This window comes from Aquarana catesbeiana, linkage group LG13, assembly GCF_042186555.1.
Source record: "Aquarana catesbeiana isolate 2022-GZ linkage group LG13, ASM4218655v1, whole genome shotgun sequence".
NCBI lineage: Eukaryota > Metazoa > Chordata > Amphibia > Anura > Ranidae > Aquarana > Aquarana catesbeiana.
In genome coordinates, this window is record NC_133336.1 from 44679009 (window position 1) to 44703505 (window position 24497).

At 41.7% G+C, this 24497-nt stretch overlaps 1 protein-coding gene across 6 annotated transcripts in view; it reads left to right on the plus strand.

Moving 5' to 3' along the window:
- LOC141117628 (cholesterol 24-hydroxylase-like) overlaps positions 1 to 24497 on the plus strand; it is a 170596-nt gene that overhangs the window by 45255 nt on the left and 100844 nt on the right. For 5 of the 6 annotated variants that reach the window (XM_073610571.1, XM_073610574.1, XM_073610572.1 and 2 more), the window contains 4 exons: positions 98 to 182; positions 3344 to 3454; positions 7686 to 7774; positions 11974 to 12040. In XM_073610571.1, coding sequence (XP_073466672.1) covers positions 98 to 182; positions 3344 to 3454; positions 7686 to 7774; positions 11974 to 12040 — 352 coding nt within the window. Of the gene's footprint in view, positions 1 to 97; positions 183 to 3343; positions 3455 to 7685; positions 7775 to 11973; positions 12041 to 14627; positions 14688 to 24497 lie in introns of those variants that run through there. The other variant, XM_073610575.1, reaches the window with a different exon arrangement.

Here is a 24497-nt window from a genome sequence, read left to right on the forward strand (position 1 = left end):
GATTGTGGGAAGATCTGCAGGGGTATTGAAAGAGTTTAGGGTGGAATCTGTGGCACAGTGATTGAAATATATAATTGTTACCAAACTTACCTTACAGGGCTCAGGATGAAGTGGATGAAGTTATTGGTTCCAAAAGAGACCTTGAGTACGAAGATCTTGGAAAACTGCAATATTTGTCTCAGGTAGCTGCAAAAAAAAGGTCCAGTTTACAAGTTGCCCTATACTTAAAAGACCCTTTGAGGAACACACAATCACCAAAGCACAATAAATAAATATATATAATCTCACAAAAGTGAATATACCCCTCACATTTTTGTAAATATTTTGTTATATCTGTTCATGTGGCAACACTGAAGAAATTACACTTTGATACAATGTAAAGTAGTGAGTGTACAGCTTGTATAACAGTGTAAATTTGCTGTCCTCTCAAAATAACTCAACACACAGCCATTAATGTCTAAACCGCTGGTAACAAAAGTGAGTACACCCCTAAGTGAAAATGACCAAATTGGGCCCAAAGTGTCAATATTTTGTGTGGCCACCACTATTTTCCAGCACTGCCTTAACCCTCTTGGGCATGGAGTTCACCAGAGCTTCACAGGTTGCCACTGGAGTCCTCTTCCACTCCTCCATGATGACATCACGGAGATGGTGGATGTTAGAGACCTTGTTCTCCTCCACCTTACTTTTGAGGATGATCCACAGATGCTCAATAGGTTTTAGGTCTGTAGACATGCTTGGCCAGTCCATCACCTTTACCCTCAGCTTCTTTAGCGAGGCAGTGGTCATCTTGGAGGCGTGTTTGGGGCCAGTATCATGTTGGAATATTGCCCTGCAGCCTAGTCTCCGAAGGGAGGGGATCATGCTCTGCATCAGTATGTCACAGTACATGTTGGCATTCATGGTTCCCTCGATAAACTGTAGCTCCCCAGTGCCGGCAGCACACATGCAGCCCCAGACCATGACACTCCCATCACCATGCTTGACTGTAGGCAAGACACACTTGTTTTTGTACTCCTCACCTGGTTGCCACCACACATGCCTGACACCATCTGAACCAAATAATTTTATCTTGGTCTCATCAGACCACAGAACATGGTTCCAGTAATGTCCTTAGTCTGCTTGTCTTCAGCAAACTGTTTGCGGGCTTTCTTGTGCATCATCTTTAGAAGAGGCTTCCTTCTGGGATGACAGCCATGCAGACCAGTTTGATACAGTGTGTGGCGTATGGTCTGAGCACTGACAGGCTGACCCCGCACCGCTTCAACCCCTGCCTCAATGCTGGCAGCACTCATACGTCTATTTCCCAAAGACAACCCCTTGGACATGACGCTGAGCACATGTACTCAACTCCTTTGGTCGACCTTGGCGAGGCCTGCTCTGAGTGGAGCCTGTCCTGTTAAACCACTGTATGGTCTTGGCCCCCGCGCTTCAGCTCGGTTTCAAGGTCTTGGCAATCTTCTTATAGCCTAGGCCATCTTTATGTAGAGCAACAGTTCTTTTTTCAGATCCTCAGAGAGTTCTTTACCATGAGGTGCCATGAACTTCCAGTGACCAGTATGAGAGAGTGAGAGCGATAACACCAAATTTAACACACCTGCTCCCCATTCACATCTGAGACCTTTTAACACTAACAAGTCACATGACGGAAAATGGCTAATTGGGCCCAATTTGGACATTTTCACTTAGGGGTGTACTCACGTTTGTTGCCAGCGGTTTAGACATTAATGGCTGTGTGTTGAGTTATATTGAGGGAACAGCAAATTTACACCGTTATACAAGCTGTACACTCACTACTTTACATTTTAGCAAAGTGTAATTTCTTCAGTGTTGTCACGTGAAAAGATATAATAAAATATTTGCAAAAATGTGAGGGGTGTACTCACTTTTGTGAAATACTGTGTATGTGTGTGTGTGTGTATATATATATATATATATATATATATATATATATATATATATATAGTACAGAAAAATATGTGTTTAGCAGCACTGCCCATCATTTAATAATTCGCCCCTCACTGACATAACAAGCCTCGGCAGTGCGGGGCATGATCTGACACAAAAATTTCTTCCGTCGGCTATTGTGCACAGGCGCCGTCTCACCGTCACAACAGCTGATCATAAAATCAGCTGTTGTGCTGCTCCCTATGGCACATTCACGGTACATGTGCCGTTCGTCCCGGGCACTTCTCGATAGCGGGCACTATCTGACAGAACACAGGCACACATACCCCCTACTTTGCCGACTCTGATTACTAGTTCCCAGCTGTCACTGGCCACTCCATAAATTTCAAGAAGAAGAAAAGTGAGCTGCTCTCTTTTAAAAGCCTTGTTCAAGATTATTGAAGTGTCCGATGCACAGAATGTTAAAAATTCTATTCCAGTATGTATTCTTATTTCAGCAAACTTCCTATTACTGTCAGCCTCCTCCAATTCTCCAAATTCCTCATTTTGTTGCTGTGATCTAACTTCCCGTTAGAGGGTTGGCTACATTTGTTCTCCATGGTCCCACTCTATGTAGGAACGCAGCCACCCTCTCGTGCTGGCTCCCGAGTTCGACTATGGAAAATGAGATGTGTAGTGTGTGTGGAGTAGTGCACATGACTGCAACTAATGTGCACTGCTCCTTCCAAACAAATGGAAGTGAAGGGGAAAAAAAGATTTAGGAGCTTGGGGAGGCCATTGCAAGGAGGTAGAAAAACACAGTGAAACAACTTAATAAAGAAAGAGATTACATGGCCATTAAGTAGTAAATACAATAATAAAAAAAAAAAAAATGATTGTCAGGATCAACGATGCTAATGTCAGGGGTCAAAGGTGACTTTTTTTTTGTTTTGTTTTTTTTTTTAGAAAAAAAAAAAAAAAAAAGCTTTTATCTCTTATTTAATCTCTATGTGTTTGTTTAAACATGATAAAAAACAGGTACAAATAACATGCGTATAGCTGCAAACATCAGGAGTAGGAGAATTTATTTGGGGTTATTTAATGGTGGGTCATAGTAATGGCAAGAAAAATACAGCTAAATTTATTTTTTTATATATTTTTACGATTTTGGTCTAGTTTTCCTATGATAATTTTTTTAAAAATCAGGTCAGTATCCATTATCACTTACAACCAAACGAAAGCCCAATTTGTCCTGAAAAAAATGAAGTATAATTTACCTGGGTTCACAGTAGTTGCGATGATTTATGCAGTTTTACTAACACATTTAAAAACTTTGTTAAGGTATTAAGGGGCTAAAAACGGACATTGATGTTATTACAAAGACCTTTGCTGTCTGATATTACATGTCAGAGTCGCTAGATTGGCAAACTTTGGATTTATTGTGCATCTTTTGTAGGTCTTAAAGGAAAGTTTAAGACTCTACCCCCCTGGTCCAGGTACATCACGTGCGCTAGAAGAAGAAACTGTTATAGAGGGTGTGAGAATTCCTGCTAAATCGTCCCTGATGGTAAGATCCAAACCACTACTGCACCCACTGACCCAAACAATGTTTACAGTCTACATATATAGTAATGACTACCCTAAAGAGATTATATCACCAATCTAACCCCTTTAATGGGAGGGTCTAATTACTGTCTGTGCTGGCCCAGCAACTTTGTCCCTCCCCTCACCTCTTTACATAACCTTTTATGTAGACATGTGCACTGCCAAAGATTTGTTCGTTTTCTTTTTGGTTCCATTCATTTTTTTGCTTTTTTCGGAAATTCGAAAATTCGGAAAACCGAAAATGTGGATTTTCAAATTTCCGAATTTTCGAATTTGGAATTTTTGGATTTCCGAATTTTCAAATTTTCAAATTTTCAAATTTCCGAATTTCGAATTTCGAATTTCTGCATTTCGAATTTCCAAATTTCGAATTTCCGAATTTCCTAATTTTCAGAATTCGAAAATTCAGAGATTCAAAAATTTGAAAATCCGAAAATTTGAAAATCTGAAAAAAAAAGAAAGAAAATCAGAAAAATTTGAAATAATAACTAACTATTAAATTATAGGTATTGGAATTTCCTTTCAAATTTGGCTGTTGTAAACGTAACGGATACAAATTTATCTGAAGTTATGAATTATCCGAAATAACGAATGCCACATCTAAACAAATGGAATGGAACAAATTAATAATAAAAAATAATAATAATAAAAAGGTATTATTATTATTATTATTGTTATTTATTATTATTAGATCATTACGTTCCATTAGTTTAGATACGGCATTCATTATTTCAGATAATTCGTAACTTTGGATAAATTCGTACTCTTTCCATTCACTAAAAGCCAAATTTGAAAGGAAATTCCAATACCAATAATTTAATATTTATTATTAGTTATTATTTCAGATTTTCGGGTTTTCGAATTTTCAGATTTTCATCCTTATTCTTGGATTTTCAAATGTTCAAATTTTAGAATTTTTAAATTTATGAAATTTCGAATATTCGAATTTCCTAATTTTGAATTTCCGAACTTCTGAATTTGAATTTTCAAATCTCCGAAATGTTCCAATTTCCGAAATCTCGAATTTCCGAAATTTGGAAAATTTTGAATTTTCGGAAATTTGGAAATTCGGACATTCTGAATTCGGAAATTTCGGAAATAACGAATTTGTCAAAATTAGTTAAAAAAAAAGGAATTCGGAACTAAACGAATTGCACGTGTCTACTTTGTCTACTACTACTACTACTAACAGAGTATTCAAAAAAAATTACACTTGGCATTATTTTCATTATTATTTGTTGTACTATAGTGTGTGTTGAGATTTAGGGTGTAGGTGGAGGTTAAATCTTAAAATATAAGATCACCTTTTAGAAAAAATAATAAATGCACTTTTTTTGCAGGTAAAAAAATGTGACATTTATTTATTTTTTTTCTAAGGAGCCCGCAGAGCATTGCACCCGTGAGCAGCAGATTGCGGGTGCAATGTCAAGCTTCTGCAGACTCTCAGGATAGCTGTCTGCCCGTACCTGATATGAGCAGGTAGGTACTTGAGAGTAGAAAGAATCAATGAACCGCCAGAGCACTCACCAGTGCCCTCATAGTCCACTGAGAACTGCAACCCGTCAGCCGGAAAGCCATCAGAAAACTGAGAATGAACACCGGGGCTGCGTGGGTGGAGTCCCACATGGTTCCACTCTTTTTAATCCGTTCCCTAAATTTGGGAAGGGTTCTAAAATATTGTGGTTTTATTTTTATTTATTTTTTTTATAGTGTGAAGAAGAGTCACTGACACGTATATGCTGATCAGCCATGACATTATGAACACCCACCATAACAAAATGACCACACACCTAATATTGAGTAGGTCCCCCTTTTTCCACCAACACAGCCCTGACACACTCCTCTAGACCTCTGAAGGTATGCTGTAGTATCTGCCTCTGCCAGCTTGCCTTCTTCCCATACTGTATCCTGGTGCCATCTCTTTCTCAGGTAAGAGATGCACAAGCACCCAGATATCCACATGATGAAAAAGAAAACGTGATTCATCAGACCAGGTGTCACTTACCTGGTCAAAGATGAGTTGACAGGGCTACACAACTTGTCCTGTTTCCCTCTGGGTTTGAAGACAGGATATAACCGGGTACAGAGTAGCATGGGTCCCTGGAGGAGCTCCAGGTCAGGATATCTTGTAGTAGACGTGGAATGCTGTGCAGCATGCAAGCCGGCAGGTGCAGGATCTCAGATGTGTGGGCAGGCAGGCGGAAGTCAACAACAACCCAGGCAGCAGAGGTACAGAATCAGGATCCAGGAGTCAGGCAAGGTCAAGATCAGGTGGGCAGAGAAGGTACTGGAACAGCAGGCAGGAGGCAATGTTGGGTCACAAGCCAGAGTCAGTAACAGAGTGTCAGGAGCAAGCAGAGTCGGACAAGCTAGGTCAGACCATCCATGTAAACATGGGATCAGGTCACAGGCAGAAGGAGCTAACGATCACTCTGCAATGATCCTTGATGAGTCTTTTATTGCTTTATAATAGGCGTCTGGGCAGCTAAGTTCATTCAAACACGCATGCTAAAGGCCCACACATGTGCATGGCCTTAATTCCCTATACGGCTCTTTTGACTACGGCATGAATTCCATTTTCCTGAGTGAGCACAGGCATGAATTCTGTTTTCCTGACACCTGGCCATCTTCTTCCAATGCTCTGTGGTCCAGTTCTGATGCTCATGTGCCCATTGTAGGTGCTTTTGGCTGTGAACACATTTCAACGTGGGCACCCTGACTGGTCTGCAGCTACGCAGCACCAGATGCAACAAACTGCAAGGCACTGTGTGTTCTGACACCTTTTTGTCCGAACCAGCATTCACTTTTTCAGCAATTTGAGCTGCAATAGACCTTCTATTGGATCGGATTACATGGGCCAGCCTTTTCTCCCCATGTGCATTAACCACTTGACCACTGGACACTTAAACCCCCTTCCTAACCAGACCAATTTTCAGCTTTCGGTGCTCTCACACTTTGAATGATAATTACTCAGTCATGCAACACTGTACCCATATTAAATTTTTGTCCTTTTTTTCACACAAATAGAGCTTTCTTTTGGTGGTATTTAATTACCGCTGGGTTTTTTATTTTTTGCGCTATAAATCAAAAAAGACTGAAAATTAGATTAAAAAAAAAAAAAATTCTTTGTTTTTGTTAAACTTTATTGCAGAGTATTGGCAGAGTATTGCACAGTGTTGCAGAGTATTGCACAGTGTTGCAGAGTATTGCACAGTGTTGCAGAGTATTGGCAGAATATTGCACAGTGTTGCAGAGTATTGCACAGTATTGTACAGTGTTGCAGAGTATTGGCAGAGTATTGTACAGTGTTGCAGAGTATTGTACAGTGAGCAGCGCTGTGGGCACTAAACATCCAGCCCACAGCGCTGCTGCAATCTCTCCCCCTCTCCCCTCGCACTGCACCCATCGGTACAGAGAGGGGAGGGAGTAACCGGCGTCATGACGTGATGCCGGTTTGTTTACAAGTGATCGCTCCGTCAATTGACGGAACGATCACGTGGAAAACGGGCGCGATCAGCAGGTATTTACTGTGATCCGTGATGCGCCGGGTCCTCGGGACCCGACGGTCACGGATGTTCCCGGGGCGCGCGGGAGCAACATTCTGGAATGACGTCCCACGGACGTGCACCCAGAATAAGCCGACCGCGCTGTAGCCGTCTTTTGGCTATGGCCCGGTCGGCAAGTCGTTAATAAGCCTTGGCCACCTATGACCCTGTCTCTGGTTCACCAGTTTTCCATCCTTGGACCATTTTTTGTCAGTCCTAACCACTGCAGACCAGGAACATGCCACAACAGCGGCAGTTTTGGAGTTACTCTGCCCCAGTCATCTAGCAATAAACTTTGGCCATCAAGTCCTTATGCTTCCCCATTTTTTCTGCTTCAACACATTAACTTCAGGGATTATCATGTTCAATTGCTACCTAATATATCCCACCAACTTTCAGGTGCCATGATCACAAGATAATCAATGTTATTCACTTTATCTGTCAGTGATCATAATGTTATGGCTCATCATGGTATATTGCATAGTATACAACTACATCCTGTATCACACCTTAGTGAGTGATGTTCATTGAGTAATGTTCTAAAATCAATCCACCTATTAAAAATGTTGAATGTTCTACTTACTGAAACAAAGTTTGGACAATTTATTTTATAAAATAAACCTGTATCTTCTGTTGTTCCTTGCACAGTTTAACACCTACGTCATGGGAAGGATGGAGCAGTTTTACCCAGATCCCCTTGTTTTCAACCCAGATCGATTTCACCCTGATGCTCCCAAGTAATAATTTTTTCTTACCTGTGCTAATTGTTACCTCTGTGATACCCTGGAAATAGGCAGTTTGACTAAAACCTATACTTCATCACTGGTCTAGAAGATCAAGGGTCTCCAAACTTTGTAAACAAAAGATCAGTTGACTGTCCTTCAGACTTTGGGGGAATGCAGACTTCAGCTGGTGGGAGTAGAAAATGGCTTGGCATAACTGAGAGTATACAATGCTTCAGGCTTGGTAGTCAGTAGAATTAGAAAAAATTACATAGCGTCCATGGACCATTGTGCCCTATTGTTGGTGTCATTGGGAGGAATTATGTGCCATTGCTTATGTCGTTGGGAGGTTTTATGCCCCATTCTTGGTTTCCATTCAAGGAATTATCCCCCATTTTTGGTGTTTTTGGCTGAGATGTAAAGCAGTAGCCTGTGCAATGTCCCGGTGATGCACTGATCATGGTTGAAATGCCCTGCAGGCTTCTATGTATAAAATGGAATAAATGCACATTTCATATTTTGATAAAGTGGGAGCATTTCTTACATTTTTAAAAGCGAACCTTTATGCCTTAACACATAGAGAACAAGACCTTATTTTCTCAGGGTGGGAGAGGGGAGATATTAAAAGACCTATTAGGATTTTTTTCCTACCATTGTCTAAAATAGCAAGAAATGCTGGCAACTCAATTGCTTTTTCTTAAATCTTTATTGAGCACTAACAGCAGGGCGACATCTAAAGCGGGATTCCGGCTGTAAAAAAAAAAAATTTAAAAGTCAGCAGCTACTAACACTGTAGCTACTGACTTTAAAAAGTACTTACCTGTCCTGGGTGCCCGCGATGTTGGCTGCCCGAGGCCGACCCGTCCCTCGGCTCTCGGGTCCCGGCACTGTCATCCTAGGTAATGGAAACAGGCAGTGGAGCCTTGCGGCTTCACTGCCAGTTTCCTACTGCTCTCGCGCGAGCAGCGCGGCGATCTGTGAATGGCCCCGTGGTCTTCTGGGAACACACACAGTTCCCAGAAGACAACGGGGCCGCTCACCGAGGAGCAGAACACACCGCGGAATAGGAAGAGGCAGATTAGGAAGACTGCCTAGCAACAAGGGTTTAGGTAAGTATAAAAAAATGTTTTTTTCCAGATTTTATTTTTTTAGGATTTTTGGTGGAATTTTTTTTTTTTTCAGGGTGGCCCTCCACTTAAAGTGCTAATATTTTTCGGCTGGAGCCGTCCTCATAGCATTCAGGTTTACAATAAAATCAAGTTTGTATAGAAAAGATATCCATTCCTCCAAAAAAAAGGGGTGGTACAATCCAATTTAAAATTTAAAACAATTAAAATCATGTCGGTTTTCAGTCTGTATTTCTATTTTCCCTCCCTTCTTTTTCTGGTTCTGCCAACGTCACATGATTTTAATTGTTGATTGATTTTAAATTGGATTGTACCGGCCCTTTTTTTAGAGGAATAGATTCTTTTTTATATAAACTTGATTTTATTGTAAACCTGTAAGCGATGAAGAAGGCTCCGGACGAAACATGTTAGCACTTTAGATGTTGCACTGCTGTTAGTGCTCAATAAAGATTTAAGAAGAAGCAATCGAGCTGCTGGCATTTCTTGCTATTTTGATGTTTATGGGACACAACAAGCCTGAGCGCCGTTATTAAGCTTATCATTCTACAACCATGCGGTAGAGCTTGGGTGAGTTTTTCTATACATTACCTTTGTCCTCATTAGGGAAACTCACCCTCTCTATTTGTCCTGTTAACCTAATCACTGAGAGTGAAAATAGAAAGAAAATTCCAAATTTTGGATTGTCACCAGAACGGTAATAGAAGGGAAATCTTCAAGGAGATGCTAGTTCTGGTGACCCAGGTGACAACTGGAAACTCCTTTGCTTTAAAGGGATTTCCTTTCACTTCTTGTTTTGGCTATGGGACAGGAAGTGAAGGTAAATCTCCTCAATGGGACACAGATGGCAAAAAAATGTAACAGGGGTTAAAAACCTCCCTGACTCTATCCAAGATGGAAAAAAAAGTTTTGCATTTAGTTCTACTTTAAGACCCCTTTCACAACGGAGATGTTTTTCATGCACTAAAGGGCTAAAAATAGCGCCTGTAAAGCACCTGAAAAACGCCTCCCCTGCCACCCCAATGGGAAAGCCCGAGTGCTTTCACACTGGGGCCCTGCACTAGCGGGACATTAAAAAAAGTCCTGCAAGCAGCATCTTTTTTTCAGCATCTTATACACCGCTCCTCCACTGCTCCTGCCCATTGAAATTAATGGGCACCGCTGCCGAAGCTCCTGCAAAGCGATTCGGCAGTGGCGCTACACGGGCGCATTTAACCCTTTCTTTGGCCGCCAGTGGGGGTTAAAAGTGCCCTGCTAGCGGCCAAATAGCGCCACTAAAACAGCTGTAAAGCGCCGCTAAAACTTGCGGCGCTTTACCGCTAATGCCACCCACGGCTCAGTGTGAAAGGGGTCTTGGTTGAGGCTCTGAAGAAAGTTGTCAGTAGTGTCGCCTATAGAAGTCTTACAGTCTGTTAATCAACATTGCATCTACCTAAGGGTGTCCTGGCCCTAACCCTCTCTCCTACAGTTCTGTTTAAGAGACAATAAATCTCTTTGCATTCAAAAAGGTGTCTGGCGCCCACCATTCCATCTTGCATCACACCCACCATGCCTTGTATCCCACTCTACACTGAAGGATGTCAGCTGTACCCAACTCTGGAGGTCACCATTAGGCCTCAGGAGCCCCGGGACTTTGCTACATGCAAAATACAAAAAGCACTAAAAATGCATAGTTGTGAATGAGGCCTTTTAAGCGGAACTAAACTCTAATATCTTTTTTTAACCAAGGAAGCTGCCATCTTAGGACACATTCATACCAGAAACTGCACATAACTTTGCATTTTTGACTGCATGCATTTGAAGCGCGCTTGACTGCATTTTGCATGCGTTTTGTGCTTCATTTACAGTGCATTTTTCTATGCGTTTTTGGCCTTGGCTTAAAGGGGTGTGGTGTGATGCATTTGAAGCGTGCTTGTAGTGTATACCCTACATTTGCGGTGCACAAAAATACAGCATGCTCTACTTTTTTAACTGTGCTGAACTGCATTGCAATGATGTGAACTATACCCAAAGGCCTACCTTGATTATGGGCTGTCTATGCAATTGGAGTGATGTTTAAAATGCATCCAACTGCATCCCACTGCGTTAGGTGTGAAAGGGCCCTTAGCCTCTGTTTGATCTTTAACTGCCATGACATTGCATATGTGATCAGTAATTACTCCAGCCATTTGATGGTTTGTCAGTTTGGTTGAGAGCACAAGCAAATGTGACAGTTAGCATTCCGAATGTAAGTTTTTTTTTTTTTTTTTTTTTTTTTAACTCTTATATTGATGGGTTTAGCTCTGCTTTTAATTAAGGGAGTCTGCAAATTATTGACATGGCATCCAGCTCATTCAAAGGGCTTCCGGAAGCAGACTCTATTTGGACATTATTGAAAGATCAGCCTGTATGGCAATTTTGAAAATGTGTAAATAGTGTTCACTATTGCCCAAGTAGGCATTAATGATATTTTCATAGCAACAAATGTTATGCACATTAGGTCTTAGGGTCCGTTCAGACCTGAGCGATCCGAACCAGAACGGAACATAAAAAAAAAAAATAAAATAAAAAGGGGGGGGGGGGGGGGTGGATACATATCTGATTCACCATACCATTCATATACTTTAAATATGTTACAAGATCATTAGGTATCGCTCCCTTTAGGTGCTATAGTGCATTCAGATTCTACCCAAAGGGACCACATTTTAAGAATTTTTTTAGGGCATCCTCTGGCTTCATAAGTCATCTTATACAGTGGGATTGCTTGATTGATTAATGTAATCCAAAAAGGTATGTCAGGGGGGTTTGCAATGCCAAAACTTCTTATTGGCACCCCAATTGTGGCGTGATTTTGCCACGATTGTCGCGCTGCACGTGCGGCAAAAATAGCAACGCGCGCCACTTGTCGCTCAAAAAGGAGGAGACGCTCCTTTTGAGCGATAGCGTCACGTGTTGCCATTTGCCTTGATTGCAGCACAATTTATCAAGTGACAATCGCAGCAAAATCACACCGCGATTGTGGTGCCATTCGGATCGATCAGGTGTGAACAGAGCCTTAGAGTAGTTTGCTTTGCCACATGAAGTAAGCACTTGTTTTCTTTTTCCAAACAGGCCATATTTTACATATTTCCCATTTTCTCTTGGCCCACGTTCTTGTATTGGACAAGTCTTTGCACAGGTATGTTAATTCATTTTATTTCATATCAATGAAAAATGCCTGGAGTATAGAGACATATACACAACTAGAAAACATCCACAGAACAAAGGACAAAGTGATAAATTGTCTTTATACCCCACCATCCCCTGGGCACGGATACTTGCCTTCTCTGCGCTCTCCCACTGTTGGGAGTGGCTTTGTGTCAGAGCTTACACAGGGTTAATGATCTTACTTCCACCCCCACATGTTCAGGTTGGTAGTTTGCCGATCAGGCTTCAGCACTGCATCCAGCGAGGAATAGGAGAAGGTCACATGCTTCCCCAAATCTGTTATTTTCAAGGGCTTTGACAGATGACAAATCCAGAAAGGAGAAGGTAAGCATCAGTTGATGCTTGGAGGGACAAGGGGGTTGTTATTAAGTAACCCCATTACTTTCCCTATTCCTTTTAACTCAAGTTCCATTTTTTTCTAAAAACAGCTCTGATTATTTGGTAACACATAAGCATCTACTCATTTATAAGGTCTAGTACAGGGGTCTCCAAACTATGGCCCTCCAGTTGTTCAGGAACTACAATTCCCATCATGCCTAGTCATGTCTGTGAATGTCAGAGTTTTACAATGCCTCCATGGGACTTGTAGTTCTGCAACAGCTGGAGGGCCGTAGTTTGGAGATCCCTGGTCTAGTAAAATAGAATTGGAGTAGCGTTGACAAGGGTCAGTCCACCCAAACTTGATAGTTTGGTAGAGACTGGAGAGTTAAGCCTCGTACACACGATCGGATTTTCCAACGGGAATTGTTTGATGTCAGGCTGTTGGCGGAAAATCCGACCGTGTGTACGCTCCATCGGACAATTGTTGTCGGATTTTCTGAGGACAAATGTTGGATGGCAGGCTTTAAAATTTTACGCGGACAAATGTCTGTTGTCGGATTTTCCAAGCGTGTGTACACAAGTCCGTCGGACAAAAGTCCAAAGTACAAACACATATGCTTGGAAGCAAGAACGAGCTGGAAGTGGTCGGTCTTGTAAAGTAGAGTTCGTAATGGAGAATTAACATTCGTGACGTGGCAAATTATGAAATCTTGAAATGCAGCGCATATTCTCTTCTTCTTTAATGGGATAATAATGAAGCTGCTTTGCTGGTGATACTGATAGAGTTATGCCAAACGAATTTCCAAAGGTATAGATATCAAGAATAATATTATTATGCTTGTTTTTTTTTTTTTTTTTTTTTTGGTGCAAGTTACCACAACACCTTTATCCCATAGTTTTTAAGATCAAAGATACAATTATGTTGGTGTCCCTTGTCAATTTTACATTGTATTTTTTTAAAATGTAACCGCCTACTCCCAAACTGTCATTTGAAGTAAAACACATAGCCAAGTATTGTTCTCCACAATTTTTTTATTGTGCATTAAAAAAAGAAAACAAATAAAATTAGACATGCGATCTGCCAATAGAACTTAACCAAAAAGTGCATTCTATGCATCCAAAAATATAGAAAATATACCAAATCAAATCATTATTCAAACAAAAAATAAAAGAAAAGCCTCATGCATGTGTCCTGCTTCTTAATATAGGGGTCAACAATGCCAAGAATTGGTGGAAGCAGGGGTCCATCATCCGGAGATAATTCCGAAAATCATCTGGATTATTATCCTGGAGCTCCTGCAGCAAAGGCATATGACATAATTAGTCACGATTAATAAAGCAACCAATTTTTGGTCCAAGAACTCCTCCTCCTCCTGTTCCTGGACTGAACTTGGGTCAACGCAATAACTCCAAGGCCAATAATAAATAACATGTTATCTCCTCCGTTTCCGCAACATGTCTGGTTGACGAACGGCTGTTGAGAAATGAACTGAAAAGCACAAAATGAAAAGCGCGAAATGAAAAGCGCGAATCAACACTCACCAAACTTCTACTATCACTAAATTAGCAGAAGGAGCCCAAAGGGTGGCGCTAAAGAGCTGAAAAACCACATAGTACGTCACTATGTTCGTGTTTTTTCGCCAACAATTGTGTGCCGTTTGTATGCAAGACAAGTTTGGAGCAAATGCCCTTCGGACAAAAGCCCAAGGTTTTGTGTGCAGAAAATCTGATCGTTTGTATGAGGCTTAAAAGTGGAAGTCCACCCTACAACTAAAATCCCTGTATCTATAGACACCCACCATCTAACGCTAACCTGTCTAGCCCTGTAAAGAAGAAATCATTATACATACCTTTTTTGAAGGCGATCAGACCTGGTCTCCAACAGCAAAAGCTCTGCAGAGGACACGGCCGACAACTGCTGTGAAGTGAATAGGGAGTGACGTCACTCAAAGACTTACTATGGGGCTTCCGTTGTCAGACGAGTCCTCTGCACCCGCCTACAAGGCAAAGCCACAGCTGACAGCTCAACATGGGATCGGGTCGGATCAGCTTCAAAAAAGGTATGTATACTCATTATTTCTTTACAGAGCTAGATAGATTAGTGTTAGATGGTGGGTATCTATAGATGTAGGGATTTTAGTTTTAGGATGGACTTCCACTTTAAAGTACAATTGCAAAAAACAAAAGAGAGAGGCGCCTCTGGGTGTAGACTTAAAACAATTTATTCATTAAAACAGGTATCTATCACACTCACATTTAAGAAGTCATCAGAGGGCATGTGAATGTGAAAAATCCGTCATGGGGAATATCATCCATCATGGAAAGTACCATCAGATCGGTCCTAAATCCTATCAGCTGGCTGGAAGCTCTGCCTGTGTGTGGAGAGACACTGCTGTGATGTGATGCCGGCCGCAGCGGTGACAAGATCCAAAATGAGGCTCGGAGCGCAGGTGGATAGCCGGCGAGGAGAGATGACGTCACTGATCGAGCGATGCGTTTAAAGGGCGTACGGGCTGTGGTGACGTGACAGCCGCGCCCCTTCATCAGGCTATGGATGGATGGGACTGGATGCCATAAGAATATAATGTAGGGGGAGGGGCTGGGACGAAAAATGCTATGATTGGTCCGGACGAAAAGGAGAGGAGGGGGCGGAGGTGACGAACAGGATTGGGGGAGTGGTCACAGCAGTTATTACCAGAAGTGTTAGCAATGGGGTATGGAACAACAAGCAATAGTCAGCAGCACACACGCACATACACACGCATGCACACATATACGTGAACAAAAACACAGGCAATACAATTATAAGTATCAATGACGTAGCCCAATTAATAGATGATGATGACAAACCATAATAAAATTACAATAAAATTACTACTGGTCATTGAAAAAAGCTTATAGATAGACATATAAATAATATATGGATAAAAATATATAGATTAAAAATACTAATGGTTGAAAACCACTAGTGATTAAAAACAATGGAAAGAAAAAAAGAGAGGGGGGGGGGGAAGAGAAGGAAATTAAGCTGAAGTGATCTAAAACATACCAGCAACCATTAAAAGAAAAAAATGGAAAAGTTATTATTATATATCATCTAAATCATGAAAATCGATCAATATGGAGCTAAAGAAGTTTATTACAAAATGGTGGAAATCTCGATACTCTCATTAATTCCTCCTGGTGACAGGGCGTCCAGGGTATATATCCAGGAAGTTTCACGAGCGCAAAGCTTCTTGAACCTTTCAGCAGGAGGAAGAGACTTGAGGATCTGTTCGATCACCCACACCTTGAGGCCTACCGTAGAGCTCTGGTGGGCCACCGCAAAGTGTCTCGGGACACTGTGAGGATCAGTGCCGCCCTCAATAAACCTTCTATGCTCGCCAAACCTCTGTCTAAGAGCCCTGATAGTCCGACCTACACAGGTCAGCCCGCAAGGGCAACCAAGGCCATAGATAACGAAGTCCGACGAGCAATTGAAAAAGTCCTTTAACATATAGGTTTTGCCTTTGGTGGTAAAAGACTTTTGTCCGTGATGGACAAAATGGCAAGTTTTACACAAGGCCTTACGGCACTGGTACATACCCACCAAAGGTATTAGTATGGGTACAGCAGGAGAGGCTACAATGGATTTGAGCTTACTCGGGGCAATTTTGCTCTTCAAATTGGGTACCCTTCGGTACGTAACTTTCGGATGAGGAGGGAGTACAGCTGAAAGATGGGGATCCTGTTGTAAGATATCCCAATGTTTAAGCAGAATTTCCTCCATATACTTATGTTTATAGTGGAAAGTGGTTACAAACCTACTGGGGCAATCCTTTAAGGGTTGGCTATTTTTGGGAGGTTTACCATGTAGATAATATTCATAAGCTTCTTTGACCAAAGATTCAGGATATTGTTTATCAAGAAATTTTCTTTTTAAATCAGCACTAAGTTCGGTGTAATCAGAATCTTTCGTGCAATTCTGTCGAAGGTGGCAAAACTGCCCTTTGGGGATATTCTTAATCCATTTAGGAAAATGACAACTCTTATAATGCAAATACGAGTTGCCCGCTGTAGGTTTTGTATAATTCTTGGAGAAGATGACTGGGCCATCATGTCCCAACTCCAAATCTAAGAAAGCTATAGTGGCAGAATCTGTAACTGATGTAAATGAGAGCCCATAGGGATTATCATTTCAATGTCTGACAAAGGGAGCGATAAGCTCAAAATCGCCATCCCAGATGATGATCAAGTCATCGATATACCTGCCGAAAAAGACTATATTGTCTGCGAAGGGATTGTGATTATGAATATATTCATTTTCCCAAAAACCCATCACCAAATTGGCATAGGGGGGAGCAAAATTAGCTCCCATCGCCGTACCTTGTATTTGCTGGTAAAAATCTCCGTCAAAAATAAAATAATTGTGCGTCAGGCAGAATTCTGTGGCTTCTATAATGAATCTAGCCTGGCGCATATTCATCAAAGGGTCCATGGATAGAAATTGCTCCAATGCCATCAGTCCAAAGTTGTGTGGCATAGAGGTATAGAGGGAACAGACATCAAGTGAAAGCCAAACGTAAGAGGGCTCCCATCTGTAGGAGGACAGGAGTTCTAGCAAATGTGTTCCATCACGTATATATGACTGTAGGGATGAAACTATAGGTTATAGAAACTGGTCTATGTACAAGCTAAAACCGGTAGTAACACTGTCCATAGCCGCCACTGATCGGTCTGCCAGGGGGGTCTTGTAGACTTTTGTGAATCTTTGGTAGATAGTAAAAATAAGGAATTTGATAGAAAGACTTACCCAAAAATAAGCTCTCTGTTTTAGTTATACCTTCTTTGAGGGCAGTGTTGATAAGTGTATCAACTTCTAGTGCAAACTCTGCAGTGGGATCCTTATTAAGTTTGGCATAGGTAGCTTTGTCAGAGAGGAGTCGATAGGATTCCTTCAGATAATCAGACCTATTTAACAACACTATACCGCCTCCCTTGTCAGCTGACTTGATCACCAGGTCTTCGGCATGTGTAAGGTGGCCCAGTGCTTTAATTTCAAGAAGTGAGAGGTTATTGACTTTGGAAGTAGAATTGCACATTTTTAGTAGGTCTGCATAGACCACCCTGTAGAAACTCTCTATGTATGGACCTTTAGATTGGGTTGGAAAAAAGATGGACTTGGGTTTCAATGTAGAACGGGTAATCGGAGGAGATGAGACTAAGTGTTGTGTGAGCATTAGTGATGTAAAGTCATCACTATGGGGCATGTCCAGATCATCAATATCGAAGTCGAATGACTCCGAGATAGATTCTGATGAGACTGTAGGGGGTGTAGTCAAGATCTGAGTGGTATCAGCACCATCTTTGTTTTGGTCTTTATGTTGTTTAATCTGGAAATGCTTTTTTAGAGTCAAATTGCGTATATAACTGTTAAGGTCCTTAAAGAGAACAAAGGGATTGTTCTCTTTGAGTAAGCTTGAGGTTGAGTAAACACTCAACCTCGAGTGTGAAACGCGTCAGCTGAACCTGTACATTCTGCCTGATTGTCTTGTACTTTTGATGGTCCCATTTTTATAATAAAGACAAGTTTTCAACTTCATCCGGTGTGCGGCATCCAGATTCTCCTATCCAAAACTTAACAAAGGGATTAGGTTTATTGGCAGGAGCAAAGTTCAGTCCGTGGTTGAGGAGAGAGATATCTGCAGGGGACAAGGTATAGGTAGATAAGTTAAATATCTTTATCGTTTCAGGTGTTTTAGCACATTGACGTGTTTTTCTAGTTCGTCCTCCTCTGCATCCTCTTCTGTGAGCTTTCTTTTTCTTGAAATTGGAGTCAGAGGAGAACTGGACACTAAAAAAGGTGAAATAGAACAATTGGCTGTAGGAGCAATGTTTATGGTGGAAATATTATTAAGTGGGAGAGTGCCAAGAGATGATGGGCTCTCCATCGGAAGTTCCTCTGATACTGTAGGCCTAAGTTCCATGACGGCTTGATGGCCAGTATGTTTGGAACAGGTAGAAGTGATGGTGGAAATGTCACCAACAGTATCCAGGGTGGGAGGGCCATCTATTGGAGCATTAGGTGTTGGAATGGATAATGAGACTCGTGAAGTACTCGATCTATTGTAAAATAGGTTAAGGACATTAATCAGGTCAGCATTCTTATTGTTAGCAAAGCTTCTCTTGGATTTTTTTTGTGGAGTGCTTAGAAATATTGGACAGTCTTGAAACATGTTGAAGGGACTGGCGGGAAGAGCGAGAAGTAAGGGAATTATTCACAGGGATAATGACATCATATGGCTTTATATCCAACAGAGAAGGAATAGAAGGATTAGGAGGTGCCTGGTCACATCCACTCCGATGGGATGGATGTGGGGTAGTGGTAATAGATGATGAGGAAAAAATGGGTTTTGGATTATTCTTTTTATTCCAAGGTCACGTTTGAATTTCCCCATATTTACACTAATAAGATCATCCTCATCTTTTTTGTTTTTTTCCTTCAGTATCTCTAGCCATAGCTGTGGGATATGAACATCAAAACTAGCAATTTCTCTAATAATGGCTTGGACTTGCTGGGTAAATTTGTTAAGCCTGTTGGCTCTGTGGGAGATGAGTATTCCCATCCACTTAGTCGTACAAAATTCTGCGATGCTGGCCCATTCTTTGGTGCTGTCTTCACTCAAAAAACTGGGGCAGTCTTTCATGACTCGTAAGCCTCTAGGTGAGATCTTAACATCAGTATATTGCTGTAGAAAGAATTTATCCCACCACTGAAGATTAGTGGCGTGGATTAATCTTTCAAGTTGTTTAAACTTGCCACAGAGACTGTGGCGTATTTTATCTTGGAGTTTCACAGTGTCTGAAAAGGTAATAGGGGATAACAAGATGTATAGTTGTTCAAGTGTCGTATTCCTATGGCTAGCTATAGCAGAAACAATATGCATATTTCTAAAAGTAAAAGGCCTAATCAATACGAAGAAAGCAGAGGGAGGTAAGGAGGGTTATTTATACACATTTACCAGTAAGCAGCACAAGGAGTTTCAGAAGAGTCACAATATGTAAGTATAGGCGCAATGAACTGGAAACGGCAATGGAGCGAACCCCCCAACCTACAAACTGATATATGAATGGTCAGGAAAAAATGTATCTCTAGACAAACAATGCATATGAAACTATGAAGATATAAAAACATTAAAACTAGGGAATGTAATAGGTAAATATGTGGAAGGAGCCACAATGGTGGATATATAAATATTTATATTTATATCACAGTCATATGTGTGCAGAAAGGGAGTCCAAGGGTCCAGAGAACCAAGACAATAAGTTCACCTGTAGGGCTGCCTTCACTGGGAACTGAAACCAGATTCCAAAAAACAAAAGAGAGAGGCGCCTCTGGGTGTAGACTTAAAACAATTTATTCATTAAAACAGGTATCCATCACACTCACATTTAAGAAGTCATCAGAGGGCATGTGAATGTGAAAAATCTGTCATGGGGAATATCATCCATCATGGAAAGTACCATCAGATCGGTCATAAATCCTATCAGCTGGCTGGAAGCTCTGCCTGTGTGTGGAGAGATACCGCTGTGATGTGATGCCGGCCGCAGTGGTGACAAGATCCAAAACGAGGCTTGGAGCGCAGGTGGATAGCCGGCGAGGAGAGATGACGTCACTGATCGAGCGATGCGTTTACAGGGCGTACGGGCTGTGGTGACGTGACAGCCGCACCCCTTCATCAGGCTATGGATGGATGGGACTGGATGCCATAAGAATATAATGCAGGGGGAGGGGCTGGGACGAAAAATGCTATGATTGGTCCGGACGAAAAGGAGAGGAGGGGGCGAAGGTGACGAACAGGACTGGGGGAGTGGTCACAGCAGTTATTACCAGAAGTGTCAGCAATGGGGTATGGAACAACAAACAATAGTCGGCAGCACAGGCGAAACGAATGTAGGCATTAAAATTATCAAAGACAGTAGTGTACAATGGAAGGGTGGAATGGATACCTGAAAATGCAATTTTTGGACAATAAATAATTCTAATGGGGAAAAGGAAGGTATTGCATGTGTCTCTACCACACGCAAAGCAGGCCCCATGCCAACACGATTGTACTGAAAAAGAACGTACAAAAAGAGCTATATGAACATGTGTGCATGCATGCACATACACACGCATGCACACATATACGTGAACAAAAACACAGGCAATACAATTATAAGTATCAATGACGTAGCCCAATTAATAGATGATGATGACAAACAATAATAAAATTACAATAAAATTACTACTGGTCATTGAAAAAAGCTTATAGATAGACATATAAATAATACATGGATAAAAATATAAAGATTAAAAATACTAATGGTTGAAAACCACTAGTGATTAAAAACAATGGGGAAAAAAGAGAGGGTGGGGAGGGGAAGGGGGGAGGGGGCCTTTTTACCTTTAGATATATGGATATGGTTTCTGCTATAGACACTTGAACAACTATACATCTTGTTATCCCCTATTACCTTTTCAGACACTGTGAAACTCCAAGGTAGAATATGCCACAGTCTCTGTGGCAAGTTTAAACAACTTGAAAGAATAATCCACGCCACTAATCTTCAGTGGTGGGATAAATTCTTTCTACAGAAATATACTGATGTTACAATCTCACCTAGAGGCTTACGAGTCATGAAAGACTGCCCCAGTTTTTTGAGTGAAGACAGCACCAAAGAATGGGCCAGCATCGCAGAATTTTGTACGACTAAGTGGATGGGAATACTCATCTCCCACAGAGCCAACAGGCTTAACAAATTTACCCAGCAAGTCCAAGCCATTATTAGAGAAATTGCTAGTTTTGATGTTCATATCCCACAGCTATGGCTAGAGATACTGAAGGAAAAAAACAAAAAAGATGAGGATGATCTTATTAGTGTAAAGATGGGGAAATTCAAACGTGACCTTGATGATTATAATTCCAACAAGGTCTTTTCATGGAATAAAAAGAATAATCCAAAACCCATTTTTTCCTCATCATCTATTACCACTACCCCCCATCCATCCCATTGGAGTGGATGTGACCAGGCACCTCCTAATCCTTCTATTCCTTCTCTGTTGGATATAAAGCCATATGATGTCATTATCCCTGTTAGACACGTGAATAATTCCCTTACTTCTCGCTCTTCCCGCCAGTCCCTTCCACATGTTTCAAGACTGTCCAATATCTCTAAGCACTCCCCAAAAAAAATCCAAGAGAAGCTTTGCTAACAATAAGAATGCTGAACTGATTAATGCCCTTAACCTATTTTACAATAGATCGAGTATTTCACGAGTCTCATTATCCATTCCAACACCTAATGCTCCAATAGATGGCCCTCCCACCCTGGATACTGTTGGTGACATTTTCACCATCACTTCTACCTGTTCCAAACATACTGGCCATCAAGCCGTCATGGAACTTAGGCCTACAGTATCAGAGGAACTTCCGATGGAGAGCCCATCATCTCTTGGCACTCTCCCACTTAATAATATTTCCACCATTAACATTGCTTCTACAGCCAATTGTTCTATTTCGCCTTTTTTAGTGTCCAGTCCTCCTCTGACCCCATTTTCAAGAAAAAGAAAGCTCACAGAAGAGGATGCAGAGGAGGACGAACTAGAAAAACACGTCAATGTGCTAAGACACCTGAAACGATAAAGATATTTAACTTATCTACCTATACCTTGTCCCCTGCAGATATCTCTCTCCTCAACCACGGACTGAACTTTGCTCCTGCCAATAAACCTAATCCCTTTGTTCTCTTTAAGGACCTTAACAGTTATATACCTAATTTGACTCTAAAAAGGCATTTCCAGATTAAACAACATAAAGACCAAAACAAAGATGGTGCTGATACCACTCAGATCTTGACTACACCCCCTACAGTCTCATCAGAATCTATCTCGGAGTCATTCGACTTCGATATTGATGATCTGGACATGCCCAATAGTGATGACTTTACATCACTAATGCTCACACAACACTTAGTCTCATCTCCTCCGATTACCCGTTCTACATTGAAACCCAAGTCCATCTTTTTTCCAACCCAATCTAAAGGTCCATACATAGAGAGTTTCTACAGGGTGGTCTATGCAGACCTACTAAAAATGTGCAATTCTACTTCCAAAGTCAATAATCTCTCACCTCTTGAAATTAAAGCACTGGGCCGCCTTACACATGCCGAAGACCTGGTGATCAAGTCAGCTGACAAGGGAGGCGGTATAGTGTTGTTAAATAGGTCTGATTATCTGAAGGAATCCTATCGACTCCTCTCTGACAAAGCTACTTATGCCAAACTTAATAAGGATCCCACTGCAGAGTTTGCACTAGAAGCTGATACACTTATCAACACTACCCTCAAAGAAGGTATCATAACTAAAACAGAGAGCTTTTTTTTGCGTAAGTCTTTCTATCAAATTCCTTATTTTTACTATCTACCAAAGATTCACAAAAGTCTACAAGACCCCCCCCGGCAGACCGATCGTGGCAGCTATGGACAGCGTTACTACCGGTTTTAGCTTGTACATAGACCAGTTTCTACAACCTATAGTTTCATCCCTACAGTCATATATACGTGATGGAACACATTTGCTAGAACTCCTGTCCTCCTACAGATGGGAGCCCTCTTACGTTTGGCTTTCACTTGATGTCTGTTCCGTCTATACCTCTATCCCACACAACTTTGGACTGATGGCATTGGAGCAATTTCTATCCATGGACCCTTTGATGAATATGCGCCAGGCTAGATTCATTATAGAAGCCACAGATTTCTGGCTGACGCACAATTATTTTATTTTTGACGGAGATTTTTACCAGCAAATACAAGGTACGGCGATGGGAGCTAATTTTGCTTCCTCCTACGCCAATTTGGTGATGGGTTTTTGGGAAAATGAATATATTCATAATCGCAATCCCTTCGCAGCCAATATCTTTTTCGGCAGGTATATCGATGACTTGATCATCATCTGGGATGATCGCTCCCTTTGTCAGACATTGTAATGATAATCCCTATGGGCTCTCATTTACATCAGTTACAGATTTTGCCACTATAGCTTTCTTAGATTTGGAGTTGGGACATGATGGCCCAGTCATCATCTCCAAGAATTATACAAAACCTACAACGTATTTGCATTATAAGAGTTGTCATTTTCCTAAATGGATTACGAATATTCCCAAAGGGCAGTTTTGCCGCCTTCGACAGAATTGCACGAAAGATTCTAATTACACCGAACTTAGTGCTAATTTAAAAAGAAAATTTCTTGATAAACAATATCCTGAATCTTTGGTCGAAGAAGCTTATGAATATTATCTACATGGTAAACCTCCCAAAAATAGCCAACCCTTAACCACTTCCCGCCCGGTCATTTGCATATTGACGTCCGGGAAGTGGTTGCGTTATCCTGACTGGGCGTCATATGACATGCCGGCGATCAGGGGCGGCGTGTGTCTCTCGGACACAGCGCTTCCCCGATCTAGGTAAACAGCCAATTTTACCCCGTTTACCCCGTGATTGGCTGTGTCAAAGTCACAGCCGACCACCTGTCACAACAAACTCGGCGGCGCGCTCCCTGCGTGCCGCCGAAGACATCCAGAGCAGGGATCGAGGAAGGCGAGTGTCCCTTGGACACAGCGCTTCCCCGATCGGTAAACAGCCAATGAAATTGGCTGTTTACCATGTGACTGGCTGTGTCCAATCACAGCCGGTTACTATCTGATCCCTGCTCTCTCCTCACACACCGATCGTGAGATGAGAGAGCAGGGATCAGTGAGTGAAATCAGTGTCTGTCTGACATTACTGTATTGTACTGTACTGTGCACAACACGGCCCCCCCCAATAAAGAGGACCTGTCACACAGCCCATCTGTCAATCGGTCCATCTGTCAATCGGTCCAGCTGTCAATCGGTCCATTTGTCAATCGGTCCATCTGTCAACCAGCCCATCTGTCAATCAGCCCATCTGTCACAGGCCCACCGCCATCGGTACCGCCACACAGGCTACCAGTACCGCCATCGGTACCACCACCAGTAATGCCACTAGTACCTCCATCAGGCCCACCATCTATACTGCCACACAGGCCGCTACCAGTATCGCCACTAGTG